The 22,080-nt window shown below is 38.5% G+C and overlaps 1 protein-coding gene across 4 annotated transcripts in view; it reads left to right on the top strand.

The window, feature by feature from the left end:
• The window catches only part of Stxbp6 (syntaxin binding protein 6), a 226,511-nt gene that overhangs the window by 169,852 nt on the left and 34,579 nt on the right, over positions 1–22,080 (top strand). For all 4 annotated transcript variants that reach the window (XM_029484359.2, XM_085830341.1, XM_029484356.2 and 1 more), the window contains 2 exons: positions 9,115–9,245; positions 10,062–10,227. In XM_029484359.2, the coding sequence (XP_029340219.1) occupies positions 9,115–9,245; positions 10,062–10,227 (297 nt within the window). The remainder of the gene's footprint in view (positions 1–9,114; positions 9,246–10,061; positions 10,228–22,080) is intronic.

Below are 22,080 nucleotides of genomic sequence, written 5' to 3'. Positions count from 1 at the left end.
CCTTGGAGCTAAAGGACAGGGATGGCTTAGAGGTGTTCTCCCCCATCCCCACAGTTCCTTATTAAAACCCATAAATGTAAGGATACTGTTGGGCTCACTAGGTTCTTTATAGAGATCCTGAGTTTCTAAGATGGGGAGAAGACTGAACTCCAAAGACAAATCTAGCAATTTGAGAAAATGGTCTGATTTTAGAGCCCAGGGTCCCAACCTTCTGGACTCCAAACATACATAGGTCCTAAAGTAAACACACCTTGAATGTAGAGGGAAAACCTGTATGCAAAGCCATGTGCCCAATTTCCCACTAGTGTAACAACTGAGGGTTCCCTACTCTGAAAATATTTGTGGTAATGATCCAGAAGTTTCTGGTTTTCAGCTTTAAAAACATTCTATTGCAACCTCACCTGAAAAAAAGTTCCGGTGAAGCCACAGACCTGAAATGTATTTCTCATGCATATTATAAAGTCTAGCAACCATAAATTAACAGCGCCAGAAGGAAACCAGATCCAAATATCCATTTCTTTATTCTGCTCTTTTGCAATGTTGGTACTCAGAAACCATCCTGAAGTTTGCTTTGATTTCCTGAATCCATGTTGCAGATTTATTTTTGTTGTTGCTGCTATATATTTTTTTTCTCTGTCAGATGCTTCTGATGCAGCTAAAGAGGAACAGTGGTAAGATTCTATGTAAACACTTTTTAAAAAAACCACATGAATTATATATTTCTTATCAAACATCTTAAAATCAAAATGTCTGGCCATTAGCTGAGTAAGAACATGGGTCATACCATTAACACTGAGTTGCTCAAGATTATGATAAGACTAATTATGATAATATTTATGTTACCTAAAGTATGTATGTAGGTATGGTGAATTTTCTTATCACTTGCCTAGCCCTGGGTTCATGCTCTAATGTGGACATGGATTGAGTTTTTGGTTGTTAATTTGCAGAAACAGTAACATAAATTTATAAAAAAAAAATTAAGCTCTTGTGTAATAGAATTTTCATGCACACGTTAATAAAAAATATAGTATGAGATAAAAGATGCCCAAAAATAGCATAAAGTCAACTTGTTTATATGGCAATTGCTTGTTACATGTTTAGAGTTCAAGGCCATCTTAGTCTATAGAGCTAGTTCTGGGATACCCAAAGCTACACAAAGAAACCCTATCTCAAAAAACAAAACAAAACAAACAAGCAAAAAAGATAAGTTGTATGTATGACAGGCAGGCAAAATGCAGGTGTTTTGTCTTGTTTTGTTTTGGTAATTATGCAGAAATGATCCTGTGAATCATGAGACTAGGGAAAGTTATGCAGATGTTTGAGAAAAGTTGTCATTCTCAGCCAATATTTCTTGAAATTGAAGGTTTGTACCACCACCATTGGTAGCCTTTTATCTTGCATAATATTCAAGACATGTCCATTTATGTCTGTCCTTTCCTCCTTAGTCTGTTTGCTTCCCTCCAAGTGAACTTTCCTCTAAGACCAGGTTTGATATGATTGACCGGGGCTTTTTAATGGATTGATAGTAGCAGCAACAGTATTGACTCCTCCTTTTCCTCTTCCTCTTTCTCCCTCTTCCTCTTCTTCCTCCTTCTCAAGACATGGTTTTACTATGTAGGTCATGATGGCCAAGAACTCATTATATAGCCTAAACTGGCCTTGAACTTAGTGATTCTCCTGCCTCCATCTTCCAAATGCTAGACATAGAAGTGTGTGTTTCCTAGTCCAGCTTGCCCGTTGGTTTCTTTTATTAGATATTTTCTTTATTTACATTTCAAATGCTATCCCCAAAGTTCCCTGTATCCTCCCACCTCACTGCTCCCCTACCCACCCACTCCCACTTCTTGGCCCTGGCATTGCCCTGTACTGGGGCATATAAAGTTTGCAAGACCAAGGGGCTCTCTTCCCAATGATGGCCGACTAGGCCATCTTCTGCTACATATGCAGCTAGAGATACGAGCTCTGGGGGTACTGGTTAGTTCATATTGTTCTTCCACCTATAGGGTTGCAGACCCCTTCAGCTCCTTGGGTACTTTCTCTAGCTTCTCCATTAGGGTCCTGTGTTCCATCCAATAGATGACTGTGAGTATCCACTTCTGTATTTACTAGGCACTGGCATAGCCTCAACATGAGACCGCTATATCAGGGTCCTTTCAGCAAAATCTTGCAGGCATATGCAATAGTGTCTGGTTTTGGAGGCTGATTATGGGATGGATCCCAGGGTGGGGTAGAATACCCAAGATACAATTTGCAAAACACAAGAAAATCAAGAAGAGGGAAGACCAATGTGTGGATACTTCATTCCTCCTTAGAATAGGTAACAAAATACCTATGGAAGGAGTTGCCCGTTGGTTTTTAATTAAGTAGGATGCTTTCTAGTTGGGCTTACTAAGAGCTGGGGATCTCCATCCCATAATTCCAGTCTGGTTTTATTTTTATAGAATGTTTCATGGAGAGATCATCTACTAAAACACATTTTGGAGTTTTTAGTTCATGAAATAAAGATAAAATACAACGTGTGTGTGTGTGTGTGTAACAATGGTAATGATAATCTGGCCACAACACTTGATATCATTGCTTCTTAGCTGTAGTTAAGCTTCTCTTGAGGATCTAGTATCAACTCTATATTAAGAATAAAGAAAAACATGAAGCCATTCTTTTTCATCAGAGCTAATAGCAAAATTATCTGGGATTGATCTTCTACAGGCTTTGGTCTTTCTTTGATGGAAGCATAGGAACCAGTCTCTATCAAGAATGGAAGAAAGAGATCAGGAAGCATTAGTCCTGGATAACCCAAAACATAAGGAATGAGCCTCAGTATGTGCAGTATATAAACCCAAGAGGAACCATTTATTGATGTTATATTCTATCTAGGAATGAATTCTCATTTTGATGGTCTTTAACACCTGCTTTAATTTCTAATCATCAAGTCACCAAAGTCTGGGCCTCAGATGCCAGGCCCTCTCTAGTTTGAAATTAATAGTACATGTATTTATTCCTTTCTACTTAATGAAAACAAAGCTGTACATCTATTTATGTATTTGAATGTATTTTGTCTATTATTAACTTTTTAAAGTAAAATGTATGGTTATTTAAATGGGAAAATAATTCAGGAAACAATAAAAACCATAGCAGGGATTATTGGAAAGAAAGGCTTCAATTAATTCAATATTCAATGTTTGCTTCTCTGAGATGTTTGTGAAGGACAAAGTCAGACAGTTCACACATGCTGAGTCCCTAAACATATGTGATATGGATAAATTTCCACATGAATCTAAGCTACTACCTACCAGTTTGTGACTGGTAGGACATTTGACATTTCAGGAAAAAAAAAAGTGCACTTGAAAAAAGCAGAGGCTCAAAGTTTATCACATAAGTTGTAGATTTTCCAATTTTTAAGTGTAACTTTGGCAATGTATCCTTTTCTGTGTCTCAGTTTACTTATCTATGAAAAAATTGAGGCATGGTTTCTGCCTTAGTCACAGAAATATCCAACTGCACTAAAGACATGTCCAACATTGCATACTATTTTTAAAAATGTGTAGGAGCCTTTCTCACAAACTGGTAGGTAGTAGCTTAGATTCATGTGGAAATTTATCCATATCACATATGTTTAGGGACTCAGCATGTGTGAACTGTCTGACTTGGTTCTTCACAAACATCTCAGAGAAGCAAACACTGAATATTGAATCCAGACTTTAAAAAAAATATGCAAACATCATTCAATGCAGAAATGTGCTGGGACAAGTCTTTCTGTGAACTTAAGTTATAGTCTGAAATATGAGCAGTGAGCAAGAGACAACTCTGAGGAAACAAAGGAAGTGGTGTTTCTACCAAGGGGACCTCACTGGCAGGAAGTCGGGAGGACAGACATTGCCAGGAGCAAATGACAGCCAAAGCTTAGTGTACAGAAAGGGAAGTGAAATATTATGTCCTTAGTACCCAAGAGCTGTACCCAAGGTCATCTAATGCTTTATAGGTCACGGTCAAGGGCTTGCATTGTATTAAATGCTTTGAAATACCACTTCATTTTAAAAGTATAATTCAGTCCTCTATATTCAGAGGCCAGTTGGAGAAAATCATGAAAATCCACATTAGGGATAATAGTATTCTGCCAGAGATGCTGCCCCTTTGCAACAACCCTTTGGCTTTCTCCAGTGAGTGCCTTATTTCTTAAAGCTTCTCACCTATTACCTCAGACAGCTTACACATTTGGAATCACCCCTCCCCCCGCCATGTGCTTAGTGCTCCACTGCAGAATAAAAATCCCTCTTGCTGCTTCCTTGATTCTTGAGAGGTTCTTGATTCAAATATCATCTTATTTTTTTTTCTTTTACTAAAATATTTTAATATTACATAGCAATCAGAAGAGCAGCATGTCTTCAAGAAAATGAAATAACTGGTAAAGACTGTGTAATCTGAGTTCACATTCTAGTTCCCAATAAAAGAATCAAAATTATCACATGATAACTAAGTAAATAAGACTTCATGTAAAAGGTTTTGAATGTGTTTGTTAGTAGCGTGCAGTAGTCTTATTATATTAGCAAATATTGTATGTGTCCAGTTTAACGCCATTTAATTTTTCAAATATATTCACTATCCATTATTTTCAAATTCGTGATTTTTTCAGCTTTCGATTTTAGAATATTGTTCATTTTATAAGGTACAGCAAGCATATACCAATTGTTTAATTTTCTACAAAAAGCGTAGCTTTCTAATATCTCAATCTTATCCATGTGTCATTAAGGGTAGTTGAGGAATCTTATTAAGTCCTGGAGTTACTCACAAAATATATGTGCCTTATGTATCGAAAGATGGCCTAGTCGGCCATCACTGGAAAGAGAGGCCCATTGGACTTGCAAACTTTATATGCCCCAATACAGGGGAATGCCAGGGCCAAAAGAATGGGAACGGGTGGGTAGGGAAGGAGTTGGGGTATAGGGGACTTTTGGGATAGCATTGGAAATGTAATTGAGGAAAATATGTAATAAAAAATATTTAAAAAAAAGCCAGACTCAGAAAAAATTATATATATGTGCTTCTTAAATATTTGTTAAATTTATAGATATAATGTCTAGTAGTTCTTGGCAGTCAATCAGCTTGGGAATTAATCAGGTAGATTTAAAATGTGTATGTCGGGGCCATGTTCTCAAGGGCTCCCATTCACACAGTTCATTGTATTTGCAGTATAAAGGGCTAGGTGTTCCTGATGCTCAGTTAGTGCTAACAACTGAGAAAGATGACTGACACTGCAGTATCTTCTGGGACTGTCATACCCACCTGCTAGTACAAATGCTTCTATCAATCTGTCTTTCATAGTTATTGACTGCACAATGTAACTTACAGTCGTTACTTGGTCTTTAAAATTATTAAAAAAATAATTAATTGAGGAATATACTTTACATTGGTAGTGAAGAACACAGAACTCTGACATTGTTTTAATATATTATTTATTCTTTCAGAATATCATACATGTATGCAATGTATTTTGATCACACATACATACACACACAAAAACACACACTTCTCCATTCCAGCTCCCTCTTGCCTTTATCACTGACTACAGTTAGTGCTTCTAATATGGACATGGGTTTAAGGTCAACTGCTGATGCATGAGCAACTTATCAGGGGCCACATCTTTGATGAAAGCTGACTCTTCCTCCCCAACCCTCTCTACCAACCCAGAGCCAATCAAATGCTTCTGTTAGGGGTAGAGCTCAGCCCCATCGTCTATGCTGAACATCGATTGGCTCGGTCTGAGTGCTGTGACATTTCTTATCCAGGAAATTAGTTTGCATTTGATGGGTTGCTTTTCACTAACTTCCTGGTAGACTTCTGTCTTCACTGGACACATGCAATTTGAGGGCTTTAATTTTAAAAATCAGCTCGAGACTCCCAAAACAAGGAAGAAATTAGTTTCCATTTTCTTCAAGCTTTGTATTCGGATAGTCTGGAGTGGTACAGCGTTGAAGTATTTTGATTTTTGTGAGAGGAAAATCTCATTTAATTCTATAATAATGTGTATATAATAACATGATTTTAAGGCACCTGATTCAGACTCAAAACTAGGATGTTGGAGATAATAACAATAAACAAAAATCAAAGCAAACTGGGCTTGGTGCCCAGGAAAGCTAGCCAGATGCCAAGAACTGGGCAAGCAATAAACTAATAGTGGAAATGAGGCAAGAGAGGATGAGACTGTAACTATATACTTTATAGTATGATTTCTGCTGGGGAATTTTGTGGGGACTTGGGTCACTGTGGGTGGGGTTCCTGACCAGTTCATTTCATTGACAAACATTCCGTGGAACTTACCTTCCTGGCATGTACATCTTAAACATGCAGGAATATAGAGTGCTCCTCCATTGTGTGAGAGCTTTTATAATCCTATAAACTGCTTGGAAACAAACAGACCAGGAGTAAAAATAGGTGTTCATAACAACTGTAACTGAAGTTAGAAGGAAAATCTTCAGTTTCCCAGGATGCTGAAATGCCGTATGATTTACATAAACAAGGGAGGAAATCCTCTGAGGGTTCAGGGATGTGTATCTAATACACATGCCTAACACACATGTTTCCTGTTATTGAAAAGCAGTCTTTAATATTTTAAGGATATTTTAGGGCCTGGATATATACCAGGTATGTTTTCTCTTTAACAAGAAAGTGTAAGCAAAGAGGACAGCTATCAGAGAGAAGCCTATTCAAGTCCTTTATTCATATCTCCCCCTCTCCCTCACACCCTCCCCCTCACACCCTCCCCCTCCCCCTCCCCCTCTCCCTCTCCCTCTCCCTCTCCCTCTCCCCCCCCCCCTCTCTCTCTCTGTGTAGAAAACTGTCATTCTCAATGATTACAAGAATCTAGAGCACTGGTTCTCAATTTGCCTTGTGCTGCAACCCTTTAACAGTTCCTCATGTGATGACCTAGAATCTTAAAATTATTTTCATTGCTACCTCATTATGGTAACTTTGCTACTTTATGAATCATAATGTAATTATTTGTGTTTTCTGGTGGTTTTTTTTTTTAGATATTTTCTTTATTTACATTTCAAATGCTATCCTGAAAGTCCCCTATACCCTCCACCCTGCCCTGCTCCCCAACCTACCCACTCCCGCTTCCTGGCCCTGGTATTCCCCTGTACTGGGGCATATGATCTTTGCAAGACCAAGGGCCTCTCCTCCCACTGATGACCGACTAGGCCATCCTCTGCTACATATGCAGCTAGAAACACAGTTCTGGGGGGGGGGTACTGGTTAGTTCATATTGTTTATCCTCCTATAGGGTGCAGACCCCTTTAGCTCCTTGGTTACTTTCTCTAGCTCCTTCATTAGCAGCCCTGTGTTCCATCCAATAGGTGACTGTGAGCATCCACTTCTGTATTTGCCAGGCACTGGCATAGCTTCTCAAGAGATAGCTTTATCAGGGTCCTGTCAACTAAATCTTGCTGGCATATGGAATAGTTTCTGGGTTTGGTGGTTGTATATGGGATGAATCCCCGGGTGGTTTACGGAACCCCTGATTAAGGATCCTTCAACTCCCAACGGGGTCGTGACTCACAGGTTGAGAACCATGAGGCTAGAGAATGTCATGAGAATTTGTGATCAGAGACTATAGCATTTCTTGTAACTGGGGTACTGAGGGAATGATGGCTTTCTAACCACGAAAGTAAATGCAATTGAGATGAAGTGTTCAGGATCTTTTATCCAACTATATCTGAAGCAATAGATAATAAGCTAAAGCATTGGCTAAATTCAGGTTAGGAAAAAAGGACGATTGTTCTAAGGCCATAAAGTCATGCTGCGACTTGGCGACTTTCACCACAGCTAATGGCAGTGACCCCTTTGACTTCTTTCTTAGGCTTTTCTACTTCAATAATAAGCTTTAGGATACCTGAACCATAGAGGCTTCTTTGAAAAATGTGTGTGTGTGTCTGTGTGTATGTGTGTGTGTGTGTGTGTGTGTGTGTGTGTGTGTGTGTTACTGTCTGTCTGCCTTTCTGTCTCTCCATTACTAGAGCTAGAGTTGCCGGTATTTGTGAGCCTCCCAACATGGGTACTAGGGAAACAAGTGCTCTTAACTTTTGAGCCATCTCTGCAGCCCCTTCGAGGCTTCTTCTCACCAACTACTAGAGCAATATCTTTCTCTCCCTTATGTCTGGAAACTCTTTTTTGCCACCTGCTAAGTGTCTGCATAGTTATTAGAAACAAGGGGGAAATATTCCCCAGATACACACTCTCCCTAAAGGCAGTGACTGGGATCAAATGCATCGCAGCCAGTGGTGTTTAGTGTTTTTCCTAGGTATTTATGGTTTTGCTATTTACTCTCACTGACTTCTACACCTATGGCTCAGTAGCTCATTGGAAAGATTTCTCAACATATGTAATTACCTCTTCCACCATCCTTGAACCTTAAAGATCTCAAAATAAGAAAAGGTGGAAATGTCTGGGATGCCTGTTTACCAGTATCTGTGTTTGACATCTCCTGAGAGATGATGCTGTCCACCTGCCTGCAGCATAGACGATTAATAATTGCTCAAGGTGGAATGATTGTCCTGGTCCCCAGGTTTAGTGAATAAAAGAATTCGTGTTGGAACTGTGCCCAGGACGCCAGGCAGATAGTCTTAATCAGATGCAAACTAGATACAAACTGGGTCATGCTATAAAGTCAAGTCTATTACTGAGGCTTCAGTATTTTCAATGAACTATAAAACTGGAAATAAGACTGGTAGCTACCCCAAGGAATCAGTAACCTTCCCCTCACTTAAAATTCAGCCTTCCTAATGAGCCCTACCTGGTGTCTGATTGCCCTGTACACTTTTTTCCTGAGAGCTGTAATTGTGCACTTGTAGCCTCTATTAAATTACTTGGTGTTATTCAGTTCAGATATCTTCAGTTCAATTGTGTGAAGACAAATGAAACAACAATTATATTAGAAGCTGCATTGAGAGGGGAGGTTATCACTTCTTTTTCTCTTTCATTCACCTCTCCACAAAGACAGCACTCATCTTCTTTCCTTGCACATGCATATTTGGTGTCCTTTAAAAATAACACTGAAGGAGGAAATCAGACAATGTACCTCCCCATTAATCTGACTGTATTTTTTTTTCTTTTTGACAGTGACAAACAAAAAACCCACACAGGCATCTATCACGAAGGTCAAACAGTTTGAAGGCTCCACATCATTCGTCCGAAGATCCCAATGGATGCTTGAGCAGCTTCGCCAAGTTAATGGTATTGATCCTAATCGGGTGAGTATATTTTTCCAATGCTGAGCAAAGGAATTCTCTTCACATGATGACTGTGCTTTAGCACAGTGGTGGTGATGGTAGTTAGAGTCATTCTTACAAGGCTATTTCAGTTGTGTGACCAAAACTTCCCCATCTCTGTTACTCTCCTATGGGAAATTATAAATCTTTCATGTTTGATAGAGAAATCCAAAGGAATGCATATGGAAAGATGCTATCTCCAGCAGTATGTATCAATACAGGGCAGAGTTCAAAGAATCATGCCCCCGAGTGTCTATATGAAAACCCCGGACTTGTCAAAATTTCATTTGCCTCCTAATCCCCCCCCCAAAAAATCTAACAGCACTTTAAAATAATGAATTATGATTCCTACAGAAATATGTTATGATGTAAGCGTTTACTCAAAGGACCCATTTCCTTTTGTGCTTACACATCATAATATCCCCAAATATTAATGAAGTGCTAAAGTAACAAGGGGCAGTCCTTTCCAACCCATGTATAAAATATTAACAAATCACATATTTGAGAGCTTAGGAGAATTTTCTTCTTTCTAGTAATTGGGTAGATGATATATGGTCAGAATTCTGACACAAGTCTTAACTCCTGCAGGGACATCTCTAAATACAGTACAGTTTGGATTTATTAGCTTGACATAGACATGCAAACTCTCAATGAATTTAGTTCTCGGTAGAGAACAAATGTATGGTCCATATCTTGGGGGATCTTTGTCTTAGTTTCTATGCATCTTTTGATGAAACAGAGCTCACAGCAGAAGATTGTGTAGGTCAAGATCAGTAGTTATTCCACTGTCTTTTCCAGGATTCTGCAGAGTTTGATTTGTTGTTTGAAAATGCCTTTGACCAGTGGGTTGCTAGCACGGCCTCAGAAAAGTGCACCTTCTTCCAGATCCTCCACCACACCTGCCAGAGGTACCTCACAGACAGGAAGCCAGAGTTTATTAACTGCCAATCCAAAATTATGGGAGGTAAGTGGGCACTTACGCTATTTTAGCTATCCTATTTCCCAACACTCATTTTCATATAAGAAGCTGGGTGTTGAGCAACATAATTAAAACCAAACAAAATGCCTCCACATTTAGAGGCAAAGGCATCCTTTCATCTAAAACTGATCTTTTTAGAAAACATTTCTACTTAACTAAAATGGTTTGTATTATGAAAACAAGCCTATCTTTCTTATTTCTATGAAAAGCTTTTCAGTTTGATCTCTTTGTTGCCTTTGCTATAATTCTATTGCAGAGCTCTCTTCTGTATTCCTCCTATTTTTCTTCTCAAGATATTTTTCAAATTCCTCCTCATACTGACCTCACTGTCTTGTCTTGTCTTATTTATTTTTTTTTTTTTTTGTAATAGAACACTTGACTGAAACGACTTAAGGAAGAAAGGATTTATGGTGGCTGATAGTTCAGAGGAATGCAGCCCATTCCTGGGGGGAAATGCATTGACAGTGTGGCTAGAATAGCTGCATCTGTGAAGCAGAGATAACCTGTCACCTTGTCCATCCACCTAAATATAAGCCCCATGTCCAAAAAGATCTGCACCCTCCCAAAGCAGCGCCACCAACTGGAGACCAGGTGTTCCATCACATGACCCTGTTGAGGGCATTTCCCATTCAGACTGTAACACTGCCTATCAAAAGCCATTCCTGTTTATTCAGGATCAGCACACAAAGGGGAATTGGTATTCTAGGCCAGGCTTAAGGTGGCAAGCATTGGCCACCTTAAACAAAGAGAACCATTTAAGGGTGACCACATCTGTCTTTCCAGTGTCAAGGCTTTTAAGAAACCCAAGCGACTAAAAATGCAAGCCTTGCAGTCACTCCAAATTGGGGAAGATATTTTATAACCTTGGTATTTGCACTGACCTATTTTCTAATTTAGAAAAATAGTTTTTAACTGTGCCAACTTTGCCATCATCAAATACTAAGAGATGGTCTCATTACAGATGTTGCATCCTCTCCTTGGCCTCTCCTGTCTTCCATATGACTATGGGGTGCATTGCTCTGTGAGAACAATCCATACGTTCATGCCTGCTTTGCTATTTGTCTATGAGATGTTCCATTGAGAATACACTGCTGACTTCATTATCGTCCCTGTGGTTATTTACACCTTAGCAACCTCAGAACATCTTTTTTATGCCTCAAGGTAGTCTTATACTATAGCTCAGCTCCCCTGTTTAGTTCTCAAACATAAGGGATGATGGTTGGTGTGTATTTTCTTTAAGGAAGCCACTTCATACTGCATGAAACTGAAGACAAGTGTAGAAAGGAAGCGTCAAACACTGACCTATTTGGAAAATATAATGAAATATATAGTCCCCTGCTATGCCTTTGCCTCTGGTAAATCATAAATTAATCCTGATTTAAAAGCCCATCCTTAAGCAATTTGGTAAATTGGCAAAGTAAATTGTGTTAGGACCACTCGTGGCTGTTTTTAGTGAGTACAAATTTATCTACGAAAGGAAGCTTTTACTTGCTGTTCATCAGATGTGATTCTCTCTTCTGGCCTAATGTCAGATTCACTCCTGTTATGAAACATTCACTTAGGTTGGTGTTTATGCTGGAACCCTTGGGACTCTTGGAGAGGACTCTATCTAAGTAATGTGCTTCTCTACACTGCGGACAGGGAAGCCAGAAGGAGACCCAATGTCATAGGAGCCCCTCCAACTCTCACACGGTCTTCATTCACCTTAAATATATTTCTCAGAAGTCATACCCAGCTGGGTCTACTGGCCACTGGCCCTATCTTCTATTCCCTTCTATTCCCTTGTGAATCCTAAAGATGCAGCGCTGAGATGGAAACCCTTATTTCAAATGCTAACCACGTTGTATGGATATTGGATGAAACTAGATTGCTTTTCTGTCATCAGAAAAAGAATAAGACCAGACACCTGAACTAATACTGCCTTCTGTGACTCTAAGTGTTTGTTTTATTTCTTTAGATTTTAGTTTTTTCCAGGTATAACACCTGATAATAGACTAGAGGATTTCGATTCTATGGTTCTGAGAATCTATAATTCCTCGGGCATAGTTTATTGTCTAATTATTTCTTGACTAAGGAACTAAATAATTTATTGGGTTAAATATCAGCTGTTCCTCCATGCCTTAGAAGAACAGAAATGTTCGTATGGAGCATGTTGTAATTTGCTGGCAGCATGTATGTCCCTGATGAATGCAATCTGTCTTATTCAAGCAGTTGTGAATCTTGGATAACAGTTGTGCCAACACAGTTTAATGAATCAGTACTCTTTTTCGTCTTCCTTCCTTCACATTACATAATTCTGAAACTTAAAAAATGGTGTTTCTTGGATCACCCCTTTATTTTGTGAACCCCTTTCATCTTCAGTAGATTACATTCTCTGTAATTTCAAAAAAATCTTTTCTTATCACCTCATATGCAGGTCACAAGTTGTAGGTAGGTGCCAATGTTCACTTTATTTTGAAATATGACAGCTTGTGGTGTTTTAGAAAACAGATTGCTGTTGGTATTCTGCCCTTGGAGAGGACTCTATCTACATACGTTATCTTATTGGCATGAATGCATCCTTTGGAAATACAATTTATTTTCTCTACTGAGTAGGAAACAGTATCAGAGTTGATAACTAGCCAGCCAAGGGTCTCGTCACTGGGCAGGGGTGAAGGTAAGAGTCCAGCAACAGCTTTCACAGATCTAAAGGCACCTTCCTTAGAGAGCTAGTGCTCCCTGGTGTTGGGCAGACACTGTTGGAAAATTTTAGTCAGAAACTCCTGTGTTATAAAGGGGGCCTGAATAGGAGGGGTGAACTAGAGATTATGGAGAGTTTTAAATGCCTTTCTTGCTACTTCATGGATATATAAGATAATTTTCTACTTTTTGTCCTAAGAGCCACAGATTCATCAGGGACCTTCAAAGTCAACTTGCTTTATATTGCTCGAATTTGGGGAGGGTCAGAATTCCAGTCGATTATATAGATGAAAGCATAGAGAAGATGGTGCAGTTGTAGTCATCCACACACTGCCTCCCAGAGATGCTGCATCAGCTCCAGGGCCATTCTCAGGAAGACTAAAACTCAGTGGATTTCAATGACTTTATCAAGATCGAAAAGAATATGTCTGTCCCCTGAAAAACACTCTTTTTTTTTTTAATACCAGTTCAACATAAGGTTATCACTTAAATATCAAAAACCTCATGACTGCTATTGTACCCCTATATTTATCAACTGTGCAGGGCATGTGTGATTGTGTGTTTCTTTTTTCTTGTGGGGAAGGTCAGTTACATAGAAATGAAATTGTTTGTTTGACATATTCAAAATTCTCTCCTCCAAAATGATATAGGCCTTCTCATGCTAGTTCACGGTGTGCTAAAGATGTGAGTAAAGTCTAGGCTAGTTGAAGGCCCTCACAAAATGGAAAGAGAGCATCATCTCAGAGATATGCAAAGGAGAACATTCTGGCATCCGCTCATGTGTTTTGTGGCTGGCGTCTTCTTATCGCTAGATAGTTGAAGAGCCAGGAGCTAGGATAGCATTTACAATCTTATTCCTAGTCTTTTTACAGGACCCTTTCATACATTAAGAATCATTTCAAAATTAAACCATTCATTTACTTTTCTGGTTCTTAAAAATACCTAGCAAACCACAGAGATTTATGACACCAGTGAATGCAAGTTAGAGCTGCTGAAACGTAACATGGCATCATGGTAGGAATCCCTGAGGCTAACATATCAAGTCCACATGACTTGGATATACTTTTGGATATACATCCTAGCTTTTGTTTTTCTCTTTATCTATTTTAAACATAAATGATGGTATGACATTATGCCCATGATATCATATGTATGCTTGAATCTTAGGCTCCTGAGGTGAAACTTTGCACTAAGTCGTTATAAAGAAATAGTTCCAAATACAGCATTCATTTACATAATGAGTATTTTATTTCATATTAATTCAAGGTCCCAAGTCTGGCTTTGCTATTTTGCTTATTTCATTACTGCAAGCTAAATGGGAACAGGTTCTAATGGCTCCCATCTTGTGTTTATCACCTTTTATGGTGATTGATGCTGACCTGGTGTTTTAAGCTTCAGTTCTATATTTCCAAGTATTTGCACAACATAGTGATATATCTTTGGAGGGAGTACTCAAATATAAACACAAAATTCATAAATGCTTCATATACACTGCATACACACAGCCAGAAGGTAAATATCTTTAATAGTTTTAATAACTTCGTACATAAAACAAAGTTTATCACAGTTAAAGAGTCTGGGAAAATCTGTTCCTTTAAAGACTCTGAGCAAGTATAAGTTTGCACCTGTTTTTCGTCACATCACAAAATAAGACTAGAATATTTTACATGTAACAAAATTGTCTGTGCTCAGAAAGTTTTAGATTTGGAGGTCATTTTTGATTGCAGATATTCAGATAAAGGATGTGGTATGAACTACAGACAACTCTCTGAGGATTGACAATTTCTGTGTTGGAACCAGAGTCAGGGCATTCTGATACTAGTTTGTTTCTCACTAAGTGATATAAATTATTTATGGAATAAAATGATTTATTCTCAAGGCGAACATTCATTGAAGTATATCTTGGAAGTTTTTTTTAATGCCAAATCCAAAAGCCATAACTCATTCAATTACGCCCTAATCTTTTGCTTCTTGGGGTGTCATCCTCCACTGGCTCTTCCTCCTATTGTGTGAGGTCCAGGCATGCACCTCTCATGGATTCCATTAGGGATTCCTCAGCAATGGCCCTGGATCGGATGCTGAGCTGTCCGTGGAATTACAACCACAAAGTGGGCACTTCCACCACTTTAATTAACCTTTCTGATAAGGCAGGACATGTAAGAAGGGCATACCAGCAAGGTAATGGCCAGGCTGCATTTTAAAGGATGGCTAGTAGTTGACAAACAGTAGCAGAATGAAAGAAGTTTTCCCTTATTCCAACCATTAATCCAGACAGTTTGATTTCTATGTTAACTATATTCAGAATTTAGAATGTGGCAGATTTTTTTTCTCCATGAAACAGCCTGTTTTGAAGGGCTATATACATTTGATCAGCAGCAAAAGGTATTTCAGACACATCGCCCTTCTGCACTCTCTTCTTCAGATGGTGTTATAAAGCCCAGACTTCTGAACACTATTAGGATTCCAGGAACACAGATGCCTCTGATGTCTCCTTCATCCCAGGCTGGCCTTTGTCTGCCCCTACTGATTGGTATGCTAGAAAGGAAGGCCAAATGACTCTACACTGTTCCCCTGGGGTGGACGGAATGGAAAGATCAGATCACAGTGTGACTTTTTATTATACTTTCTTTCTTTCTCAAACAAAACAAGGTCATCCTTTAGTGAAGTGTGGGAATGGAACATGTCACCTTGTAAATGCCACAGGCATAGATAGCATAAAGTAAGACAACAAATTCTTTTCAGAGGATGGAAGAGTTAGAGGTGGCTCATTGGTACGAATGTTTGCATGAGCATAAGGACCAGACTCAAATGCCCAGCACCCAAATAAAAAGTCAAGTCAAGTGCAGCTACACATTTCTACCTCCATCACTGATAGAAAGAGTAGAAATGAAGAATTGCTGAAGCATACTAATTGTCAGCTCAGGCTTCAAAGAATAATAGAAAAAATATATGAAAATTATATATATGTAAATACACACACATACATACACTCCCATATTCTATAATTTGCAACTTATATATGTCATAGATAATTTAGGTAGATATATAGACGATATGATCCACAATGACTTTTTCAGACAATCTACTGTTATCTTACCCACTCCTTCCTGCTAATATTTTAATCTTCTTGATCCACTGTAATTACTCACCTCAGTTTTCCCATTTCTCCTCAAATCACCTCTACCCTGTGATCCCTCTCCACTGTTCCTTTCTCCCACTATCATGGTTCCTTATCATTTTCCAGGTTTCTGCAGTTACTCCAGAACACAGTCATGTTCTCATGGGTGGGAAATGGGTGATTGGTATAATCCCAAATTCGATCCTATTAATTTATTAATAAGGTTCTTTGAACAAATTTGCTATAATCATTTGATTTCTTCCTTTACTAAATACTTTCTTTTAATATCTAAGGGCTTTATGGGGCAGAAGCATCAAGATATTATACATGCTCTGACCTAGATTGAATATTCTACATTCATTTAGATGCATATTTCTCAAGAAGAAATTCACGTGGAGTATTGTCCCTAATTGGAACTCAGTACACTTGGACATGTACATTCCCTACTCTCTCTCTCTACATCCCTCCTTCTACCTATCCTCACCCGATCCCACCCCATACTTCACAGATAGAACCTGTAAAGCTACCATGTGGTTTCTTGTTATCTAGACATAGACTCAGAGCAGGAGAGGACCAACATCACAAGCACTTCACTGTTAGGATAGAGCCACAAAATGTCTCTTCCGGTCCTTCAAGTCGAGAGCGCTCTATGTCAGAGCTCCTCTGGTGACTATTTTTGTTGTCCTTGCAGAAATATAAAGCTTTAGTTATCTTTCCCCTTGGTACAGATGAAGATCATGACTAGTGAGAAGCGTATTCCAAGTCCCGCCATTGTTAAGGAACAGAGCTAGCGTTTGAGTTGAGGCTCCCAAGTCCCCTTCAGGAATACAGGTCTTCTTTTCTTTATATTGATTTGGCTCAGTAAAGGAAGTGAGATGAATGTAACAAGTTCTTCCTGAAAGTTAAGTTTAAAATTATGTTTGTACATTTACAAATAGCATTTAATTCTACACAGAGAGACTTATCCTTCCCAGAACTCCATTTTTGTCACGATTAGCCAACACATCTTCTCCCAGACACTTTTTGATTTCACTTACCTCACAGAGCTTGGGAATACAACATGTTCAATGCTCTGTGTTCAATCCCTGATCCTGAAGAAAGAGAATACCATAGAGAACTTTCTAGAGAGACAGATATGAAGAATAAAAACTTTTAGTGCATTTCTAAAAATAATGATAATGAAGTATACAAGTAGAGATTCCTTTCTGAGGTAGATCTGTTGTTGTTGTTGTTATTGTTGTCCCACCATGGTAACTACTGCAAAAAAGTATGGAGCTGGAGAGAAGGCTCAATGGTTAAGATCACTGAGCTGCTCCTCCGAAGGACCTAGATTCAGTTCCAGCACCCACATAGAAGTTCACCACCATCTGTAACTCTGGTGTCAGGGGAGTCAACACCTTTTCGCCTCCATGAACACCAGGCACATAACTGATACACATACACATACACATACACATACACATACACATACACATACACAAAAACAAAACACCCCTACATATAAAATTTAAAATACATTTTCATAAAGAAACACAAGTCTGCATTTCCATTTCTCTTTGATCTGTCAACCTAACTCTCTGATGTGGACAGAGTACAGCATGTGACTCTTTAGTATATTTATTTTTTAAATCTAAAATAATAGAAGTAATCATTATAGTCAGTACGGATTTCTGATTCGCCCATGGAGCCTCCCCTTCCCACAAAGTGAATAGTAGTCAGTCATTTTCATTTTAAGTGATAAAACTGAAGTACCTAAGAATGACTTCCTTAGATTTTATCCATTTCTGTGTAAAATAGAAAACTGGGTCACAGATGTAAAGATTTTTCTCTTCCTTGTTGGTTGTCTATAAGCCACACTACAATGCTTACTATGAAATAGGTGGTGTGTAAGGCCAGTCACTATGTTCCAGGATATCATAATTTAAGTGCTTTTGAATCAATATCTTGATCCAGACCAAGGCTACATAAGGGTCTCCTGATGTATCATTTATTACCTCGACAAGGATTATAAGGACCTTTTTAAAAATTCCTTTTAAATAATCCCCAATAGATGAGAGTCATTCTTTACTTTAAGAAATAATTGGAGGTCTTGATATAATGAAGACGGAATTCAGTTTGTACCGGATTCAATTATCCCTGCATTTGAGAGTAACATTCATTAGCACTGTGACTTCCTCTAAGTGATTTACATTATATTCATCCTCTCTATTTTACTGTATTATAGGGCAGTAATGTATGGATGACATAGAAGCTAACTTTAAAATATTCAATCAGATGGGTCTCATTATTGAGATTACTATAATATATATGATTTATTCACATTATCTATATGTATATTTATACAGATAATACAATTATATATTATATATACTCAAAATTTGTTCTGTACATGTCTAAAATGTCTAAATGTCTAAAATGTATAAATATATAACTGATATACATTGATAACAGTCTAGAAATTCAAACATGCATATTCATATTAGAGCATGTTTTTCAGAAGAGTTATCAAAAACAGTTTCCCCCTTGTTTGCCATACAAATAGCTATGTAGTAATTTCTTTGTTCCAGGTAGGAATGAGCTGAGCTGCACTGTAGATATTTCAAATGGCTGGAATGCTGAATTGCTATTCATGGCATTATAGAATGCTGAAAGTATAGCATTCTGTGTTTGACATTTATGGAGTGCATATGTTACTGCTGATTTACCAAAACCATGATGTTCAAAATATATTGAATGACACTATGCCCCAGAGTTCATGGCATATAATTTAAATTTTCTAGTAAGAAAAAAAAAAGTCCCAAAGCATGTTTTCTCAACTTTACAGAGAATGAATATATTATTTAGTACAAAAATAAATATTTCCATGAGTCTGCTTCTTGATCCTTTGCCAAAAATGAAAAAAAAAAAAACAAAAAACAAAAAACCATGAATCAGGTGAGGCTGCTGGATACTATGAGAAGTGAATCAGCCTCTCATCCACAGACACAGACATCCTGCATTATGCACATGCTGTCATTCTTAGAAACAAGGAACATTTTTAAAGAATGTTGAAAGCTACCCAGCCTTCTCGGTATCAACTTGAGTTTTCTACATCCTGTGAACAAAGTGTGTCCTCTTTTCAGCAATAGGAACTTACCTTCAAGTTTTGGTGAGTGACCAAGAGCAATGGCCTGTATTCTTTTGGGGGTCTTAGAGATATTCTTCACCTACAAACCTAGAGGAGGGGTCCCACACCTGGCACTGGGCTTAGAAAGAACATTATTCCATCTGTAGGGCAATTCCATCTGAACTCTTTTACACACACAGATGTGCACGCGCGTGTGCGCACACACACACACACACAGAGAGAGAGAGAGAGAGAGAGAGAGAGAGAGAGAGAAGCACACATCACTCCCTACTCACCCCTCCTCCCTTCCCTTCTGTCCCTCTGTCTACCTAATCCTTCCTCTGTATTAGTCCCCTTTTTCCTTTGTATTACCCATTTCCCCACTCCATTCACACCACACCAAAAATATGCACATGCAATACACACACACATACTAGTGATCCTTTTCTAATTTCCTGGATTCTATTGGTGCTTCAATTAAACATACAAGTTGAAAGATTCAACATTTGACTTTGGGGTTTGAATTACCTCACACAGGAAGTTGTGGAGAGTTCTCAGGTCAGGAAGATCAACTGTTTTCCCTCAGCTGTGAGTCTTATAAGCTACAATATTAAACTGCATAGTAAGATACATGGATGTTATGAGAGTAAGCAAATGTTTTGTAATTGAATTTAAGGCCCATTCCACGGGCAGAAATGCAAACCTCAGGGGTGAGCCTATATTCTGATCAACGGATGTAGTATCAACTCGCCCTCTAAACTTGTTTCTCTGTACCAGTAGTTTCATTCTCAGCCCTTATCAAGGAAGTTATCCTTCTTGTGCAGTGGTTAGTGGTTGACACAGAAACTCACAACTAATTAAAGAATGGAGAATAAGTTTAGTAAAGTGATCATCCACAAATGGAGTATTGCTGCCTCCCCTTGAGAGTCAGGGACAGTTGTACAAAAGGGAAAAGAAAGACTACAAAGGCTGCTCAGGGAGGCCTGGAGCAGAGCGGTGTCTTCTGGATATAACAGGATGGCTACATCCTTGAATGCATGACAGCTTACCTACACAAGGCTTGAAGCCTGGAGCACGAGAGGCTCTCATAATCCCCAGCTTCTAACAGAGGAGTCACTGAAACCTGATAGCTTCTGGGGGAGGAGGAGTATTTTTTTTAATGGTGTGGCACTTGGTAGATTGTTTCCACTTGTGGACTGCCTCACACCTTTGAGTATATGGGCAACATATATTGAACTCACTGAGTTACTTTGTAAAGGGAAGCATGGAAGTTGCAGAGAGTAAGGAGGTAGGGAGTATATTAATACGTGGTAGGGGTAGGGGTGGGAAGTTAATCTGATTAAAAAAAAATTGTATGTAATCCCAAAGAATGAATTAGAGTAGTATGTATTTTTAAAATAGAGTGTTATATACTTTTTATTAAGGGGAAGGTTTTAATCTTTCCTGACTTCCAAGTGCCAATACTACTGTTTCATGCAATGATCACCTGGACTTAAAATAATGCTTGTAGGCTCTCCTTCTGCCTGATATTGGGACACAGCAAAGTGGCCAATAGATAGAATAGATAGAAGTCTTGTACTTTCTCATACCACTGCCCCTGGTAGTCACATTTTTTTTTAAATCTAATTAGAAAGAAATTAGTTACCCTCATAATATTCATGTCACTATTGCTCTCAGAAGAATATCGTGCCAACCATCACTGTAGCTCCATAGGGCCACAGCTGAGTGACATTGCTGGTTACCCAACAGCCTGCATAGCACCTTCCGGTGTGGTGAAAGCCAGCCAACAGTAGGAAGCTTCCTGATCAGTCCCAACCTGAGTTCTCCAAGTCCCGTGACCAAACTGTGTGGTTAGCTCTTCAGCAAGAGAGTCTTAGCATCAAATCATGCTGGGCAACCAAAGGCAATGACAATAGACTGTACTGCTTTGGGTGTCACCAGGGCACTTATGACTAACAAATCAAATCTGAGTATCCAAGAGCTGGCACTAGGCTTTCATGTGGCAACCTATGACTCCTGGAGGGGCATAATTTGTGCAGGGCAACACCAATTAAACTCTGTTACAAGAGAAAAATATTATGTATATGTATAATCACCTTATAAAATAGTGAATTTCTGTGTGGCTTTTTCAAGCATCTTTAGTGTTAATTACCCTCCTTTTTCCAGAAAGGTGGGCAAACAATTTTTAATAGCAAGTGAAAAAGCCAACATAAAAATAACTGAGACCTGGAACCACATAAAACAAAATGAAAGGAAAACAAACAAAAACCAGAAATCTGACAATGAATTTAAAGTAAGTCCATTTAAGGTGAATGACAATAATGATAAAATAATTTGAATTATTGTATGTTCATATTAATTCCAATTTAATTGAATTCAAATTCAAATTGTGTGTTCACTGGCCACATTTTATTGATATAAAAGAGAGGAAAAACTTCATTAGCCATTTTGCTGATGTAAAAGAGAGGGGAAATTTGTTCTCTACAGAGCTATATATAGGATTAAATAACAGAACATATGTGGAAAATGACATGTGCTTTCCATGCCATACTCAACAGTAAATAGATATTTTCAGATCCACAAAGACATAAGGCACCGACCAGCCTTCCTCTTCCTCATCCTCTTCCTCTTCCTCTTCCTCTCCAGAGAGAAGTGATTGAGGGTACAGATTCAGGAGCAAGAATGGTTGTGTTCTAATGGCACCTCTTTCCATATGAGCTGTAGTCTCAGATAAAATATTTATTTAGTCCTTGGGTTTCCCATTTTCAACATAAGCCAACCTCAAACAATTGTTCTGAGGATTAAGTGAGTTTTTACAGACCACTTTGAACAGTGTTTCATATGAGGTAATGGTAGTAGTGCTGTTATGTTTCAGAAATGGAAAGTTGTAACAGACATGGTTGCCATATTTCTAAGGCACTGGGGACTTCTTTTA

This window comes from Mus caroli, unplaced genomic scaffold (genome assembly GCF_978045245.1).
Source record: "Mus caroli unplaced genomic scaffold, Mus_caroli_1 scaffold_14, whole genome shotgun sequence".
In the NCBI taxonomy this organism is placed as follows: domain Eukaryota; kingdom Metazoa; phylum Chordata; class Mammalia; order Rodentia; family Muridae; genus Mus; species Mus caroli.
Note: the sequence above shows the minus strand (reverse complement) of the source record. Positions and strands in the feature narration are given on the sequence as shown.